Source organism: Tursiops truncatus, chromosome 1 (genome assembly GCF_011762595.2).
Source record: "Tursiops truncatus isolate mTurTru1 chromosome 1, mTurTru1.mat.Y, whole genome shotgun sequence".
In the NCBI taxonomy this organism is placed as follows: domain Eukaryota; kingdom Metazoa; phylum Chordata; class Mammalia; order Artiodactyla; family Delphinidae; genus Tursiops; species Tursiops truncatus.
Window position 1 is genome coordinate 60781512 of NC_047034.1, and position 13900 is coordinate 60795411.

The 13900-nt window shown below is 44.2% G+C and overlaps 1 protein-coding gene across 21 annotated transcripts in view; it reads left to right on the forward strand.

The window, feature by feature from the left end:
- The first annotated feature begins 3007 nt into the window (after positions 1–3007).
- The window catches only part of GPR161 (G protein-coupled receptor 161), a 59884-nt gene continuing 48991 nt past the window's right edge, over positions 3008–13900 (forward strand). For 8 of the 21 annotated variants that reach the window (XR_012331736.1, XR_004526301.2, XR_012331742.1 and 5 more), the window contains exons 1-3: positions 3009–3250; positions 6482–6528; positions 10915–10990. Coding sequence is in view for 1 of the 21 variants with exons in the window: in XM_033855438.2 (XP_033711329.2) it covers positions 3022–3250; positions 6482–6528; positions 10915–10990 (352 nt within the window). In the remaining 20 variants the exon portion in view is untranslated. Of the gene's footprint in view, positions 3251–3484; positions 4199–4774; positions 5983–6481; positions 6529–10914; positions 10991–13900 lie in introns of those variants that run through there. The other 13 variants (XR_012331755.1, XR_012331752.1, XR_012331763.1 and 10 more) reach the window with 13 other exon arrangements.

Genomic DNA, 13900 nt, shown 5'->3' on the forward strand with positions numbered 1-13900 from the left:
TTTTCTTTCTCTCTTTAGATTTACCTATTCAAGATATTTCATATAAATGGAATCATACAGTATGTGGCCTTTTGTGTCTAGCTTCTCTTATTTAGCATAAATAGTGTTTCCAAGGTTCATTCATGTTGTAGCATGTGTCAGCACTTCGTTCCTTGTTATGGCTGAATAATATTCCATTGAATAGGCCACATTTTGTCCATCCATTCATCCACTGACAGACATTTGGGTTGTTTCTACCTTTTGGCTATTACGAATAATGCTGCTATGAACATTCATAAACAGATTTTTGTGTGGGTGTATGTTTTTAGTTCTCTTGGTTAGATATCTAGAAGTGAAATTACTGGGTCATAAGGTAACTTTATGTTTAACATTTTGAGGAACAGCCAAACTGTTTTCTAAAGTGGTTGCATCATTTGACATTCCCACCAGCAATGTACAAGTATTCTAATTTCTCCACATCTTCCACAATACTTGTTATTGTATTTTACATTATAGCCATCCTGATGGGTGGAAGGTGGAAGCTTATTGTTTTGATATGCATTTTCCTAATGACTAATGATGTCCAGTAGCTTTTCATGTGCTTATTGACCATTTATACATCTTCTTCAGAGAAATGTATGTTCAGATCCTTCACCCATTTAAAAAATGAGTTGTTTACCTTTTTATTATTGAGTTGTAGAAGTTCTTTATATATTCTGGATACATGTCCTTTATCAGATATATGATTTGCAAATAACTTATCCCATTCTATGGGTTGTCTTTTCATTTTCTTGATGGTGTTCTAGGAAGCACTAAAGTTTTAGATTTTTATGAAATCCAACATATCAAATTTCTCTTTAATCACTTGTGCTTTTGGTGTTGTAGCTAAGAAATCTCCAAGGGCTGCTTATATATCCCAAAGTTTGGGAACCAGAGGCCTCTGAAGACATACTTTATTTTTATTTTTTCATTAATATATTTTAAATATTTTATTGGGTTAGGCCCTGGTCCTATAATGGTAAATAAAACAGATAGAGTTCCTATTATCATGGAATTTATGTCTACAAGTGGAGGTATACTATAAACAAATACATAGAAAAAAGATATATATATATAATAAATTGGGATATATTTTATATTGGGGATCTGAGAGAACAGGGGTTAGAAAATGTCATTTAGATTGGTCAGGGAGGACATTTAAGCTGAGTTGTCAAGGGTAAAAAGGATTCAGTGTGTGAAGAGTGAGGGAATAATATTCTATGTGGAACATGCAATATACTTCCCAGTTTTGCTTTGACTAGTTTTATGTGAACTGCTATATTGAAAAGATATTTTATATCCCCAATGTCTCATCATGTGTAGATTCTTCAAGCAGCATTTAGGATTCATTTGGATGAGGCCTCGCATCTTTTTAGTTCAGAAGTCTTTGGGGGGAACCCCAAAGGAAATGGCTTATGAAACTGATTTGGGAGAAGAAAATTATTATATATCTTTTGTTTAAAAAAAATAATCCTTGCACAAAAGCAATGTCATGTTTTCACACGACTGTCATCTGCAGTATAGTTGTATAGATGACATCTATACAGTATCATCTATACAGTGATATATAGTAAAATAATTAATATTTTTTCTGTTTTTTTCTCTGTGTCTGACTGAATACTCCTCCCAGCTCAAGACTAGCTTTAGAAGAAAAAAAATTTAAGAGAGCAATTGAAAAAATGCATTTGTTGGCAACAATTTCTCTCCTTGAATGCACAGTAAGTTCTGAGCTTATGAGCTATGGGAAGAAAAGCCTTTGTGATAAATAATATATTTGATAATGCACAGCAGGAGAAAAAAAAAGTTTTCAATTGAAGAGTTCAAAATGAAATAGAATAAGTCTGGGAAGGACCTCTCTTGCATCATGGGTGGATATGGAGCTGAAAGAGCCATAATTGTTTTTGATTCTCATTCTCTCATGCCAGTCTATGGCATATATTACCAGACCTTTCTTGAATACCAGCTTTCAAAAGGGTTTAGTTCTCTATGGCATTGGGTGACTTAACTTACATTCTCTCATTTCATCTTTTTAACTCTACAGTATAGGCAGGTGTGAGTATGCCTACTTTATATATGAATAAGCTGAGATTCAGAAAGGTTAAATAACTCCCCCAGGGCCACAAAGCTTATCCAGTGTCTGAGTCAATGCAAATGAAAAAAATAAACAGGGATTTCAGAATAAAAGTCTAAGATATGCTCTAGAACAGCCTGCTTCAAGCTCCTTCAAACATCTGGCTTACTGGTGACCTAGACTCTGAGAGGAGTTTCAGTTTTTAGTTTTTGACCAAATAGAGCATCTGTCCCATAGGAATACTAAGGCATCCATTTACTTTTTGTGTCCCCATTATCCCATTTGTCCCTGAAGACAAGCTGGGTGTTTGGCAGGTGCTAGATAGTAAATTATCATTCTAAAGGGTACCTCAGGGTCCTAATGATAGTAAGGAAGCAGCTCCCACAGTGCCAATCTGTAGACAAGGGAATAACTAATGCATTTATCAAAGCAGATGGATTTCAGAGGAATTTGAATCCTGCTCTGGGCGTAGCATCAGTTTTTGCTGGAGTTCGGTGAAATGGGCTTTATAACTTCTTACCCGATTCTTTTGCTGCCCCATTTCTCTCCCTTCGTTTTTAAAGCAATTCTATTGTTTGCTTCAACTTTTTGTCCCCTTATTGAGGCTGCTCCACAGGAAACGCAGAAGGCTAGGGATGGTATAGAACGTGGGTAGTGAGGAAGGGGGAAAAAAAACCCAATATGGGAAGGAAGTGTTCTGTCCTCTGAACTGGCAGCACCCTGGTTTGTGTACTGTAATTACTGCTCCCCAGCCTTTTGGCTCAGAGGGAGAGTAGAGTAGCACTATAAACATCTGTTTACATCCACCCTCCCACTCCCAGGAGCTGTGGGCTCCTCAAAGGCTGGCTTCGCGGGTTGATTCACTGTGATATTCCCAGGGCGCAGGACACTGCCTGGCACCAGGCAGACGCTCAGGCACGTTGGCTACGTGAATGAAAGGTGAGCAGGAAAGGCAATGCCAGGAGTCCACGGCGAGACTGGAGGAGGAGAACGGGACTGTGCGGAGCCTACGGGAAGAATCCGAAAGTATAAGCGTGATGGAAAGACAAATGGAAAAGGGGACGTCCCAACGGCTGGAACTGGGACGGAGGAACGGGATCGGGGAAGGCCCGAGGAGGGACCACAAAGGTTTACGGGAGAGCAGTGGTGCGAGCCGAGAGGGTAGGGGCGAGACAAAGAGCAGCAGCTGAGGCCGATCGTGGGAAGAAATGGAACAGTGGCCGGGAGGGAGGGCAGACGCGAAGGAAGGGGCGTGAGGGATGGGAAGCGGCGGCGCCCGGGCGGGGAGGAGAGGCGGCGCGCGGGGCTCGGGTGGGGCGGTGCGGGGCGCGGGGGGACTGGGGTGGCCGGCGGGCGGAGGGGCCGGGACGGCGGAGGAGGGGCGGGCGGCGCGGGCGGAGGAGGGGCGCGAGCGCCGCAAAGTTACTTGGCCTGCGCCCGGGCAGGGTCCGCGTGCTGGTGGCGGGGCGGCGGGAGGAGCGAAGCGGGGCTCGGCGGGGTGAAACCCGAAACCTCCGGTCCCCGAGCGCGGCCGGGAGGAAGGAAGCGGCGGCGGCGGCCGAGGCGGAGAGGCGGCCAGGCGGGGCCCTGAGCTGCCGCGGCGTCGGCTCCCGGGTGAGCGCCGGCGGGGGCGGGGGCGCGGGCACGGGCGGGGAGGGGGGCGCTGGCAGGGTTGGAGCGTGGCCGAGTTCATTGTGCGGGGCGGGAGGGCGCGAGGGCACAGGCCAGGCGGGGTCTCTGCGCCCCCTTCCCCCACGCCTCCCCGCCCCCACGGCGCATAGCTTCTCTACGCGCCCCCTTGGAGGTAGGGGACTGTCCTCCTGGGCGCACTCCGCCTTGCTTCGGGGAGCCGGGGCTCTTTGTGGGAAGATCTTGGGGGCGCGCCCCTCCCCTGGGGCCAGGGGCCTCTGAGAGGCCCTTCCCACTAGCCCGCCCCGCTTTTCCGGCGCCGCCCGTAGCCCCATTCTGAGACCCCCGGAAAGGGAAGACCTTCGTGCGGGCCCGCGACCCGGCTGATAGGGATCGGGCCGAGGGGCTTTACGCCCCGCTCCGGGACAGGTGTGTGGGGCAAAGCGGCCTCGACCCTCAGCTGAAATCCGTGAGGACCAGGTGAGCTACATCTTTTCTGTCGAGGCTCAGGGCGCTGTCTCTCGAGCAGGGCGGAAGATGCGCCCAGAAGTCGCTCGGCCCACCTTAGCGCCGCCGGGTAGGCGTCTCTGTTCCTCAGGTCTTCGAGAGGGAGATTCGGTTAGCTTTGGGGGCACTTGGCCCACCTTCTGGGCCAGAGCTTAACTCCTGTGCAACCTTTTGACAAAGGCATGTGGGATGAGAATTGTCTGTTGGTTAACTGGGATGCTCTGGGGCGCTTCAGAAGGGTCTGGTCTCCAGTAACCACACACTGGTGTGTTGGCATCACTTTATCTCACATCTTTGAGACTATTTTTGTTTTTTATTGTACCTTTCATCTGTTTTGCAAAGTGCTTTCAAGAGCAGGTCATTTGATCCTACTGCCTGTGAAGGTGGTGTGGTTTTGGAGGGAAAGGACTTCAGCTCCTTGATGTGTCCAATTGGGATAATGATAACACCAGGCGAAGGAGGGGGCTGGGGGGTGGCGGTGGAATGGGCATCACCGTAAGCCCTCCCCATCCAGCCAGCGCAGATTCCGCCTAGCCTCTTCTTCCCCAGTGACCTGGACCTGGAAATGAGCTTCCGAGAGCTACTGCGTCGGGAAATACTAGGTGGCTTTCCCTCATTATCCCTCTTACTGCGCCTCCGAGACAGGTTAGGAAATGCCTTTCCCAGACCCCCAAAGCAGAGAGAGGAGGTGGGAGGTACCTCAGATCGTACAGACAGGGGTTCTTCATCCAGCTCTCTTTAACTGGGATCCAACCACCCATTTCAGTCACTTCCTCCACCGTGCCCCTCTTTTGCTGTCTTAGTCTACACTCATTTTATACTTCTAAGATGCTTCCAAGCACTTTTATATACACTTTAAAATCTCATTCATGTAACAGCCCTGTGAGATGGTGTGAGCTTGTTTTACAGGCGAGGAAACTGAGACTCAAGAGAGAAGTGCTCTGCTCAGCAAGGAAGGAGCCCAGACTGAACTCGGGTCTTTTGACTTGGCAGTGCTTTTCACGTGGGCTCCATCACACAGGTGGCTCCTGGAGCTCAGGATGTTCTTTTGCCCTACTGCTCCAGCGCCGTGACAGGAAGAATAGGAACTTTTCCCAAGGAGGCCTGCTTGGCATTTAGAAACTAAGTCCAAGCCTCAGGTAGTCAAATCATACTCTTGTGTTGCAGCCCTGTGCCGCGGGGGTCAGGAACGAGGCCTGGCCTCGTGATCAGAGGGGCCGCGTTCCTTGTTTGGGTTCTGTGGAGGACCGAATGGGCTGAGCTGGAACTGATCTAAATGTCAGGCAAAGGAGGTACAGTTCTGTGATGTAAACTCTGCTGCTGGGGCCCGTCAGGAAGGCTGCGTGCAGGAGGAGGGCTGTGCGGTGGGGGGGGCGGGGGGCTGTGTGTAGAGCACGCCTTCCCATAAAGAGACAGGAGCAGGTGGGACAAGGTTCCAGCACACTGCCTGATCTGGATTTGGGGGGAAGCTGCAAACTTTCATGGAAGAAAGCTTCATGTTTGTAAAGTTGGCAACTAATTCAAAACATTTTTCGAAATGTGCCAGGCAACCAAATTATGTGTTCGGGCTGGTTGTGACCTGCAGACTGCGAGCCTGCAACCTTAGGAAGTACTTGCTGTCCTTCTGAGATGCAGTAAAGCATGACTGCAGGGGAGAAGTGGTGTCTTCTTGCTGTTTTGCTTGGAGAGCAGAAAACATCAACCAAGTTGGAGATAGCGCTCTGTGCTACCTGGAGTTTGGAAGAAGCATTGACCTGGTGACTCAGTACTTCATTCATTCAGCCAGTACTAATCTCATCTGTGATTCTAGTCCTACACCAAGAGAGTACTCACACTAGTTGCTATCTGTTTCGCTGGCCAGTTTATGTGCATAGCAGGGCAGAGGATGGCATTCATGGCAGATATGTTCAGGGAACGATGGGAGCATAAAGGAAGGAGTTTTCAGTGTGGCCAGAGGTAAAACCTGGAGGTGCATTTGCTTTGGGTTTGTGTTTGATTTTTACTCAAGTAACAGGTAAGACCACACCGTATTAAGAGCACAGTCTGACGTCAGCTAGCCTGCACCCAGCCCTGCCACTTACAAACCTGTGACCTTGGATAAATAATGGAAAGCATGCCAGGAATGTAGTAACTTTTCAAAATTATAGTTATTATAAAAGATTTTAAAAATATATAGGAAAATAAAGTTCCCTCTACCTCACCTCAACTCCCTCTCTCCATCTGAAAGGTAACCACTGTACCTGTATTATTTTCTAGGTCTTTTTCAATGCAGAAATAAATGCTCACCCAGTCTGGAAATACAGGTGAATATGAATGCACAATATATAGTTTATTGATGTTATATTGTAAAACATGATAAAAATATTATTTGCATTTCCAACTTTAGGACCAACCTTAGTATATTGGATATACCTTTAAAAATACATAAGCGGGGATCATATATAATTATATGCTCTGTGACTTACTTTTTTGATTTAACAGTAAGACTTGGATGTCTTCCAATATCAATATCATAGATACACGTCATTCTTTTTAATGGCTACATAGTATTTCATAGTACAGATGCGCTGTAACTCATTTAAACATTCTCCTACTGAGGGACTTTTAGATTGTTTCCAACTTCATCTATTATAAACAATTCTATAGTGAACATCCTTGTACGTAAGTCTCTGTGTACTTGTAGAGTATTTCTGGATAAAAGTTACTCTTAGAAGTGGAGTTAGTGGGTCAAAGGGAATGTGTATTTTAAACATTTATTTAAGCAGAATTCCCTGTGTGTATTGGGATCTGGAGACTGTGCAGAAAAGGAGATTGAATTTGTTTAATTACTTAGGTTTACTTTTTGGAGATAGGTAGTATGCATGAAGAATGACATTCAAAGGCTATAAAAGGTAACACCTCCCTCCTACCCTAGCCCTCTATTTCCCTTTTTGGGTACAACTAATTTTGCCAGTTTTTGTGTATTCTTCTAGAGACAGTCCATGAGTCTATAGGCCAATTAAATGTATCTTCTGTTTTCTTCCTCTAAAAAAATAAATATGGTAGTATGCTAAATACCCTCATTCTGCTTATGGAATTAAAAAAATTTAACCTGTATCTTGGAGACCATTCAATATCAAAGTTATGTGCACTTTAAGTGCTGATAGATTCTTCCATGTCTACCCTTAAAACAACAACAACAACAAAAAGCTTAATGAATTTACACTCCCTCAAATTGCCCAACAGATCCTTTAACAATTTTTCCATTGAATTGTTGGTGATTTCATCAATTTTTGAGGCTTTTTCTAAATTTTGGATTTTAATCCTTTTCTTGTTAATAAATCAAATATCTTGCCTTTTTTGTCTTCCCAGCTTATTGTACCTTTGATTGTGCAGAAGTGTTTAATTTTTATGTGGTTAAATCTATAAGACTTTTCTCTATGGCTTCAAGTTTTCTGTTTTATTTAGGAAGTCCTCTCCTATCTCAAAATTAAATTTTCCTAAATTTTCTCTTTCCTCTCCATTCCTACTTTGCTTTTTTCATCTAAAAATACTTAAAATTATATCTTTTACTTTTCTGCAGTTTCCCTCCTTTCTGACACTGGGGAGGTCAAGGTTTGAATTTGCTGGTGAGCCTCTTTAGCCAGTGTAGCATGTTTATTTCCTTCTATTTTTACAGTGACTTTTTTCACCAAGTCTTAAGGATGAGCCCTTCTCCAGGTGGGAGAATAGAGAGAGAAAGGGCATTCTGGACAATGGAACCATTGTCAGGTACATTGTCAGGTACAAAGTCATGGAGAACAGCAGTGCTTACTTGGAGAACTGTGATTTATTCAGTATAGCTGAAGTGGAGGGTCCTGTAAATGAATAGATTCTGCAGATGCCAAAGAATGATATGGCATGACCAGGTTTGTGTAGGGGGTGATCAGTCTTGTAGCAGTGGGGAGGACAAATTGGAGTGAGGGTGAGATCAAAGACAAGAAGATGAGATAGAAACATCTGATTGTCATTCAGGGGAAAGATGGCGAGGCTCTGAGCTGGGGTAATGGTAGTGAGGACAAAGTTTTTTTTTTTTTTTTTTTTTGCGGTACACAGGCCTCTCACTGTTGTGTCCTCTCCCGTTGCGGAGCACAGCCTCTGGACACGCAGGCTCAGCGGCCATGGCTCACGGGTCCAGCCGCTCCGCGGCATGTGGGATCTTCCCGGACTGGGGCACGAACCCGTGTCCCCTGCATCGGCAGGCGGACTCTCAACCACTGCGCCACCAGGGAAGCCCAAGGATGAAGTTTTGAGTTAGGATTTAGTGGTGCCCTAGATGTCTGTGATGGGGAATGGAACCAACCAACATTTATTGCTCTACATACATTACCTCATTGAATCCTAGCAATTCTGTATGAAAATCCAAAGCTCAGGTATGTCCATTACTCTACCCAAGGTCACACAGAAAGTGTCATTCATGGCCTTAGCCCCATCAGGATTATCTGACAAGAGTGGTCTAGGATGTCCCAGGTTCTATCTTGAGTGATTTGGGTGGGTGGTGATTTTTGTTCTAGGGTAGAGAAAAACATGAAGAATAGCATATTGAGATGATAGAAGCAGAGATGATGCATTCCATTTTGCACGTTATATCTGAGGTGTCTGGGTGTGACATGGGGGAAAACATCTACTAGGTGGGTGGATATGAACCTGGAGCCCCCAAGAGTTGTCTAGGCTATAGATGGAGATTTTGGAGTCATCATTGTTTCGGTGAGTACGGAGACGGAGCACACAGAGAGATGAGGTATCAAATAGGACTCTTCTCCTGCAAGTCGTAGAAAATCCAGTTCAAATTGGCGTAAGCAAGAAGGAACTTATTGACTCTTATCACTAAAAAGCTCAAGAGTTGTATTTGGCTTCAGGCATGGGTTCAGGATTCAAATGATTGATCAGGACTTGTTTTCTTACCTCCCCTTGTCTCATGCTGTCCTCTCGTGATGGCTAGGCGAAGCTGCAGGTTCAGATCCAATGGACGGGGGAAGCTGTCTTTCTCCCAATTATCCCAGCAACAGTCCTGTTACGTCTCATAAACTGATTTGCTCAGAGGGACTTGGAATGTGCTCTTGACCAGGTGTCGATGGTATGTCACATCCATGAAGGCACATGAGCTCAGAGGAGGAAAAGGATGAGTCTTCAGAGGAAACTCGGGCAACTACAGAGCAAGGGGAAGAGAAGGAAGGGAAGTAAACAGTTAATTTCCTCTGCAGATGAGAGGAAGAAGTAGTGCCCCAGATGGCATCTTGGGAAACAGTAACACTTAGAGGACAGGATGATTCCAGGTAGGTATAAGGCTGGTAGGGAACAAAGCAGGGAGAGGCAGGAGAGAGCTGGGTCAGGGGAGTCAAGGGAAGAGGGAGTCTCAGGAAAAAATGAAAGTTGTCAAAGGTGTCAGATGCTGGAGAGACCCCAAGGAAGGACCCACTGGATTCGGCTAGGAGATCATTGGTGACCTTGCCCTCAGCAAAGGTAGTCATTTATTTTAGACTTGACTGGGACTACTTTCTAGAGGGTTCATATTCCTACATGTATTCTGCATTCCCCACCCAGGCCTGGGGATGGCCAGGTAAGGGCAGAGGTGTTGTGATGGCAGTCAGGAAACTGGGGTTTGTCAGTAATTAGGTATATGACTATGTGTAACTCACTTCACCTCTGTGGACTTTCAAGTTTCATCATCTGTAAAATAACAGTTAGAATGAGTTACTTCTAAGGCCTCGTTTAGCTCTCAAATATTGGGGATTAATGAACTTGATCCCTTCTCACCATCTCTATTACCACAGCCCTGGTCCAAGCCTTCATCTCTCACCTGGGCTGTAGCAGCAGCTTCCTGATTGGTGTCTCTGTCTCCGTCTCCATGCTTGATCCCTGCAGTTCCTTCTTCACCCAGGAGCAGAGTAACCCTTCTAAAACATGAGTCAGATGCATCACTCCGGGGGCCTCCGATGCCACCTGGAATCTAATCCACCCTCCTCACCACGGCCCACAGCACCCTGCAGAATCCAGCCCCTGACCGTCTCCATGTCTGCCATTCTCCTCTTCCCTCACTCCTCTCCAGCTTCATTGCTATTCCTTGGACATGCCAAACTCATTCTGGCTCAGGGCTTTTGCGAGGGCTCTTCCCCTGGCCTGAAATTCCCTTGCATCATTTTTGGTCTCAAATGTCAGCTCCTTGGAGAGACTGCTGACTCCTCACTCCCAGCCCACCCACCCATTCACCCCATCTCTTTACCCTGTTTTACTTATCTTCATAGCACCCACCACTCTCTGGAATTAGTTTACCTATTTATTGTCTACTTTTTTAGATTTTAATTTTATCAGATCATTTCTTTCTTTTCATATTTTTTCCAGATTGATTGAGATACAGTTGACATACAGCACTGTACAAGTTTAAGGTGTACAGCATAATGATTTGACTTACATGCCTCATGAAATAGTTATCACAATAAGTTTAGTGAACATGCATCATCTCATATGATTCAAAATAAAGAAATAGGGAAAAATGTTTTTCTTTGCGATGAGAACTCTTAGGATTTACTCTCGACAATTTTCATATGGCTGTGTTAATTATATTTATTATGTTGGACATTACATCCCTAGTATTAATCTTATAACCAAAAGTTGCTACTGTTTATTATTTATTTGTTTGCTGTCTGTGTCCCCTGCACCCTGAACGGAAGCTCCAGGAGAGGAGAGATCTTGGCGTCTTGTTCAGTGCTGTGTCTCAGCTGCAAAGTGGAGCCTGGGACCAAATAGGTATTCATTAAACATTTTTGGGGGTAGCTGAATGAGGAATGAGAAGGGGGAAGTTAAGAGTGTCCAGGAACGAGTGGCAATGTGGTAAGGGAGGGAGGGGACATCCCCTGTTCTTCAGGGCTGTATATGATGGCATCTGTCTCAGACATGGTCATCAGAAAAAAATGTATTCAGAAGGAATACCACTTTAAGCCATTTAAAAATATTATTCTCAGTTTTAGCAATATGAGCTTAATTAGTTTGCTGGGCTCTATGAGGATAATGAGCAAAACAAATAATTAAGGGTAAAACCAGTTAGCATAGTAATCATTGTTTATCTTGTGATAGAAGTAATCATCTCAGTCTTAAGTCTCAGCATAGCTTCTGTCTCTTCTTGTCTCCGTGGAGCATCTATGTGAATTTGTTTATGGAGGGAGTTGTTTAATTTTTCTTCATCTGTTTATTAAGGATAAATAGTAAAATATAGAATGAACTCAGTTACTCCTATAGAACAGGATTTCTCAACCTCAGCACCACTGACATATTGGGCTGCGTAATTCTTTGCTGGGGGTGAGCGGGAGGCTGCCCTGTGCATTATGGGACATTTAGCAGCATCCTTGGACTTAGATGCCAGTAGCATTCCCTGAGATGTGACAACCAAAGATGTCTCCAGAAATTGCCAGATGTCCCTTGAGGTGGGAATGGGGACAAAACCGCCCCTCCTTGAGAACCACTGATGTGGGGGAGTGACTGAGTCTGATTGTTATCTAGAATCTTCTGATTGGACATTTTCAGACCCTCCCAGCCATCCTGATTCCCTCTTTAGCTTTAAAAAAAGCGATTTGCTCCTTCAGGGTAGGGGTTGTGGGCATGAAAGGTCAGTTCCCCTCATCGCAGATGGAGGTAAATTAAAATTGCACGTTTCTCAGTCAGCGAGCACCTGCCTTACTGGTTACCGAGCAGCACAGTTCTGAGCTGAGCGCTTTTCTGCGTTGACGGAGCTCTCAGGCCCTGAGCCCCCGAGTGGAGTCAGAGATGCTTCCATTTTGCAGTCTCTTGCAATGCAGCTTTTCTCTCCTCTTTTTATCCACTTAAGTGGTCAAATGAAACCTCTTTGATTTAATTAAAATTTGAAGGGGAAAAGAGAATTGAGTTTTCTTTCCATGTCTTAAATAACTTTCTTAAACAGTTTTTGAGTTTATTTCCCAACAGCCACTCCACTAGCTGCTTTCACATGTGTTACTTCATGTAGTCCCCTTGATAATTATATGAAGTAGGTTCATTCCACTCTCTTGTTCCTCTCGGAGAAATTGAGGCTCAGAGAGGTTAGGACATACACAGGCACATGAAATTCAAACCTAGGTTCAGTCCAGATTCCAAAAAACATGTTCTTTCTATTGACTATCAGATCAAAGTAGATGTTAATGAGTAGGGGGAATATAAAATATTTATTTTCTCCCACATGCAAAGTGCTTTTGGGAATTCAAAGGGGAAACCGAGGAAGAATTTATAATCCATCTGCAGGGGAAAGCATCCTCACCTAAAATAAAAACTTGTGCTAAGACATGCGTGTCTGAAAAGATAATATAAAAGAAGAACTAGATATAAGGTGTGGTCAGGGTCATTGTGGGGATGGAATGTTCCAGAAAGACTTCTTGAGACTTTTGCTCTTATGGTAGATGTAAGGACCTGCAGCCAGATGTTATTCATATAAGTGTCAATAAGGGGGTAGGTGGCCTGGGCTTATGATAGTGGTCTCCAAGCTCTGTCAGGCTATGTGGGTCCACCTGCCCTTTCAGTATCACTTCAGTTGGAGAAAAGAAAATGCTTAATTACAGAAAGCTGCTGTGAATCAATAACAATGTAAAAAATGAATTCAAATTTTATTGACCACAACAGCATATATAGACATTTGAAGAACAATAGTTGGCATATGTGTGAGACATCATTTATTTGGTCTACAAACAGTAACTGCTAACTGGAGTTTGGGAATGCCTGACTTAGAGGACGTGTGATAGGATAGTTTATAGAGGAAATAAAAATAAGAGGGAAGCAAGGTAGCTGAGAAATAGTAATACTCTACCTTGTTATGCAAGCCTGTGCAAATATCTTCTGCAAATATAGCTATAGTCTCTTCAAAATTCATATTTTTTAGACTTAGCCTTTTGGAAGATTCTAATGTCAGTCCTTCACTATATAACAGATTTGTCTGCACTTACATATCTGTCTTTCTGGTGGTATAGAATCCAATAGGACTCGACAATCTCGCTTTTAAATTCGCAGTTTTCCTCTTACCACTTAAAAAAATATTAAAGTTAAATGGAGAGCTCTGAGCTGTTTCAAGGGTCGTTGTTTTTCTGGAAAATGCCACGGTTACTCACTTGAGCCATATAGATACAGTTAGCATGTCACTTATCTGGCAGAGTGCTGAGAAGTAGAAAATCAACCCTCCCCAAAGGTGCAGGAGGAGATGACATCTGTATGACAGAAGCCATACCTGGAGCACTTTGCACTGAAGCCCCCCCTCAGGATATCAGCCCCTACTTTACATAAACCTTTCCTTAGCTTGGCAAGGAAAACTACAGGTAATTATACTCTGTATAGGGAAAAGGGCCACCAAAGGTTGAAACAAGTTGCAGAGAAAGTTTCAAAAAGAAACAATGTGCAAGGCACACTTGGTACAACAGGAAATAACATTACCCTTATCCAACTTGAGGGAATCACTGTGTTTCAAATCATGAACATCTCACAGTGATAACCCCCCAGCTGAGTGGGAAGCTGAACAGTCTTCTCTAAGATTTTAAATGAGAGCAATTATATTAGCACTGATCTGTAAGGTCAAAATTTCATTTATCTTGGCATTTAATGACCTTGAGTCATCATGAAAATCGTTATGTTTTGTATCCTTTGTTTTAAAATATAGGGAAATGT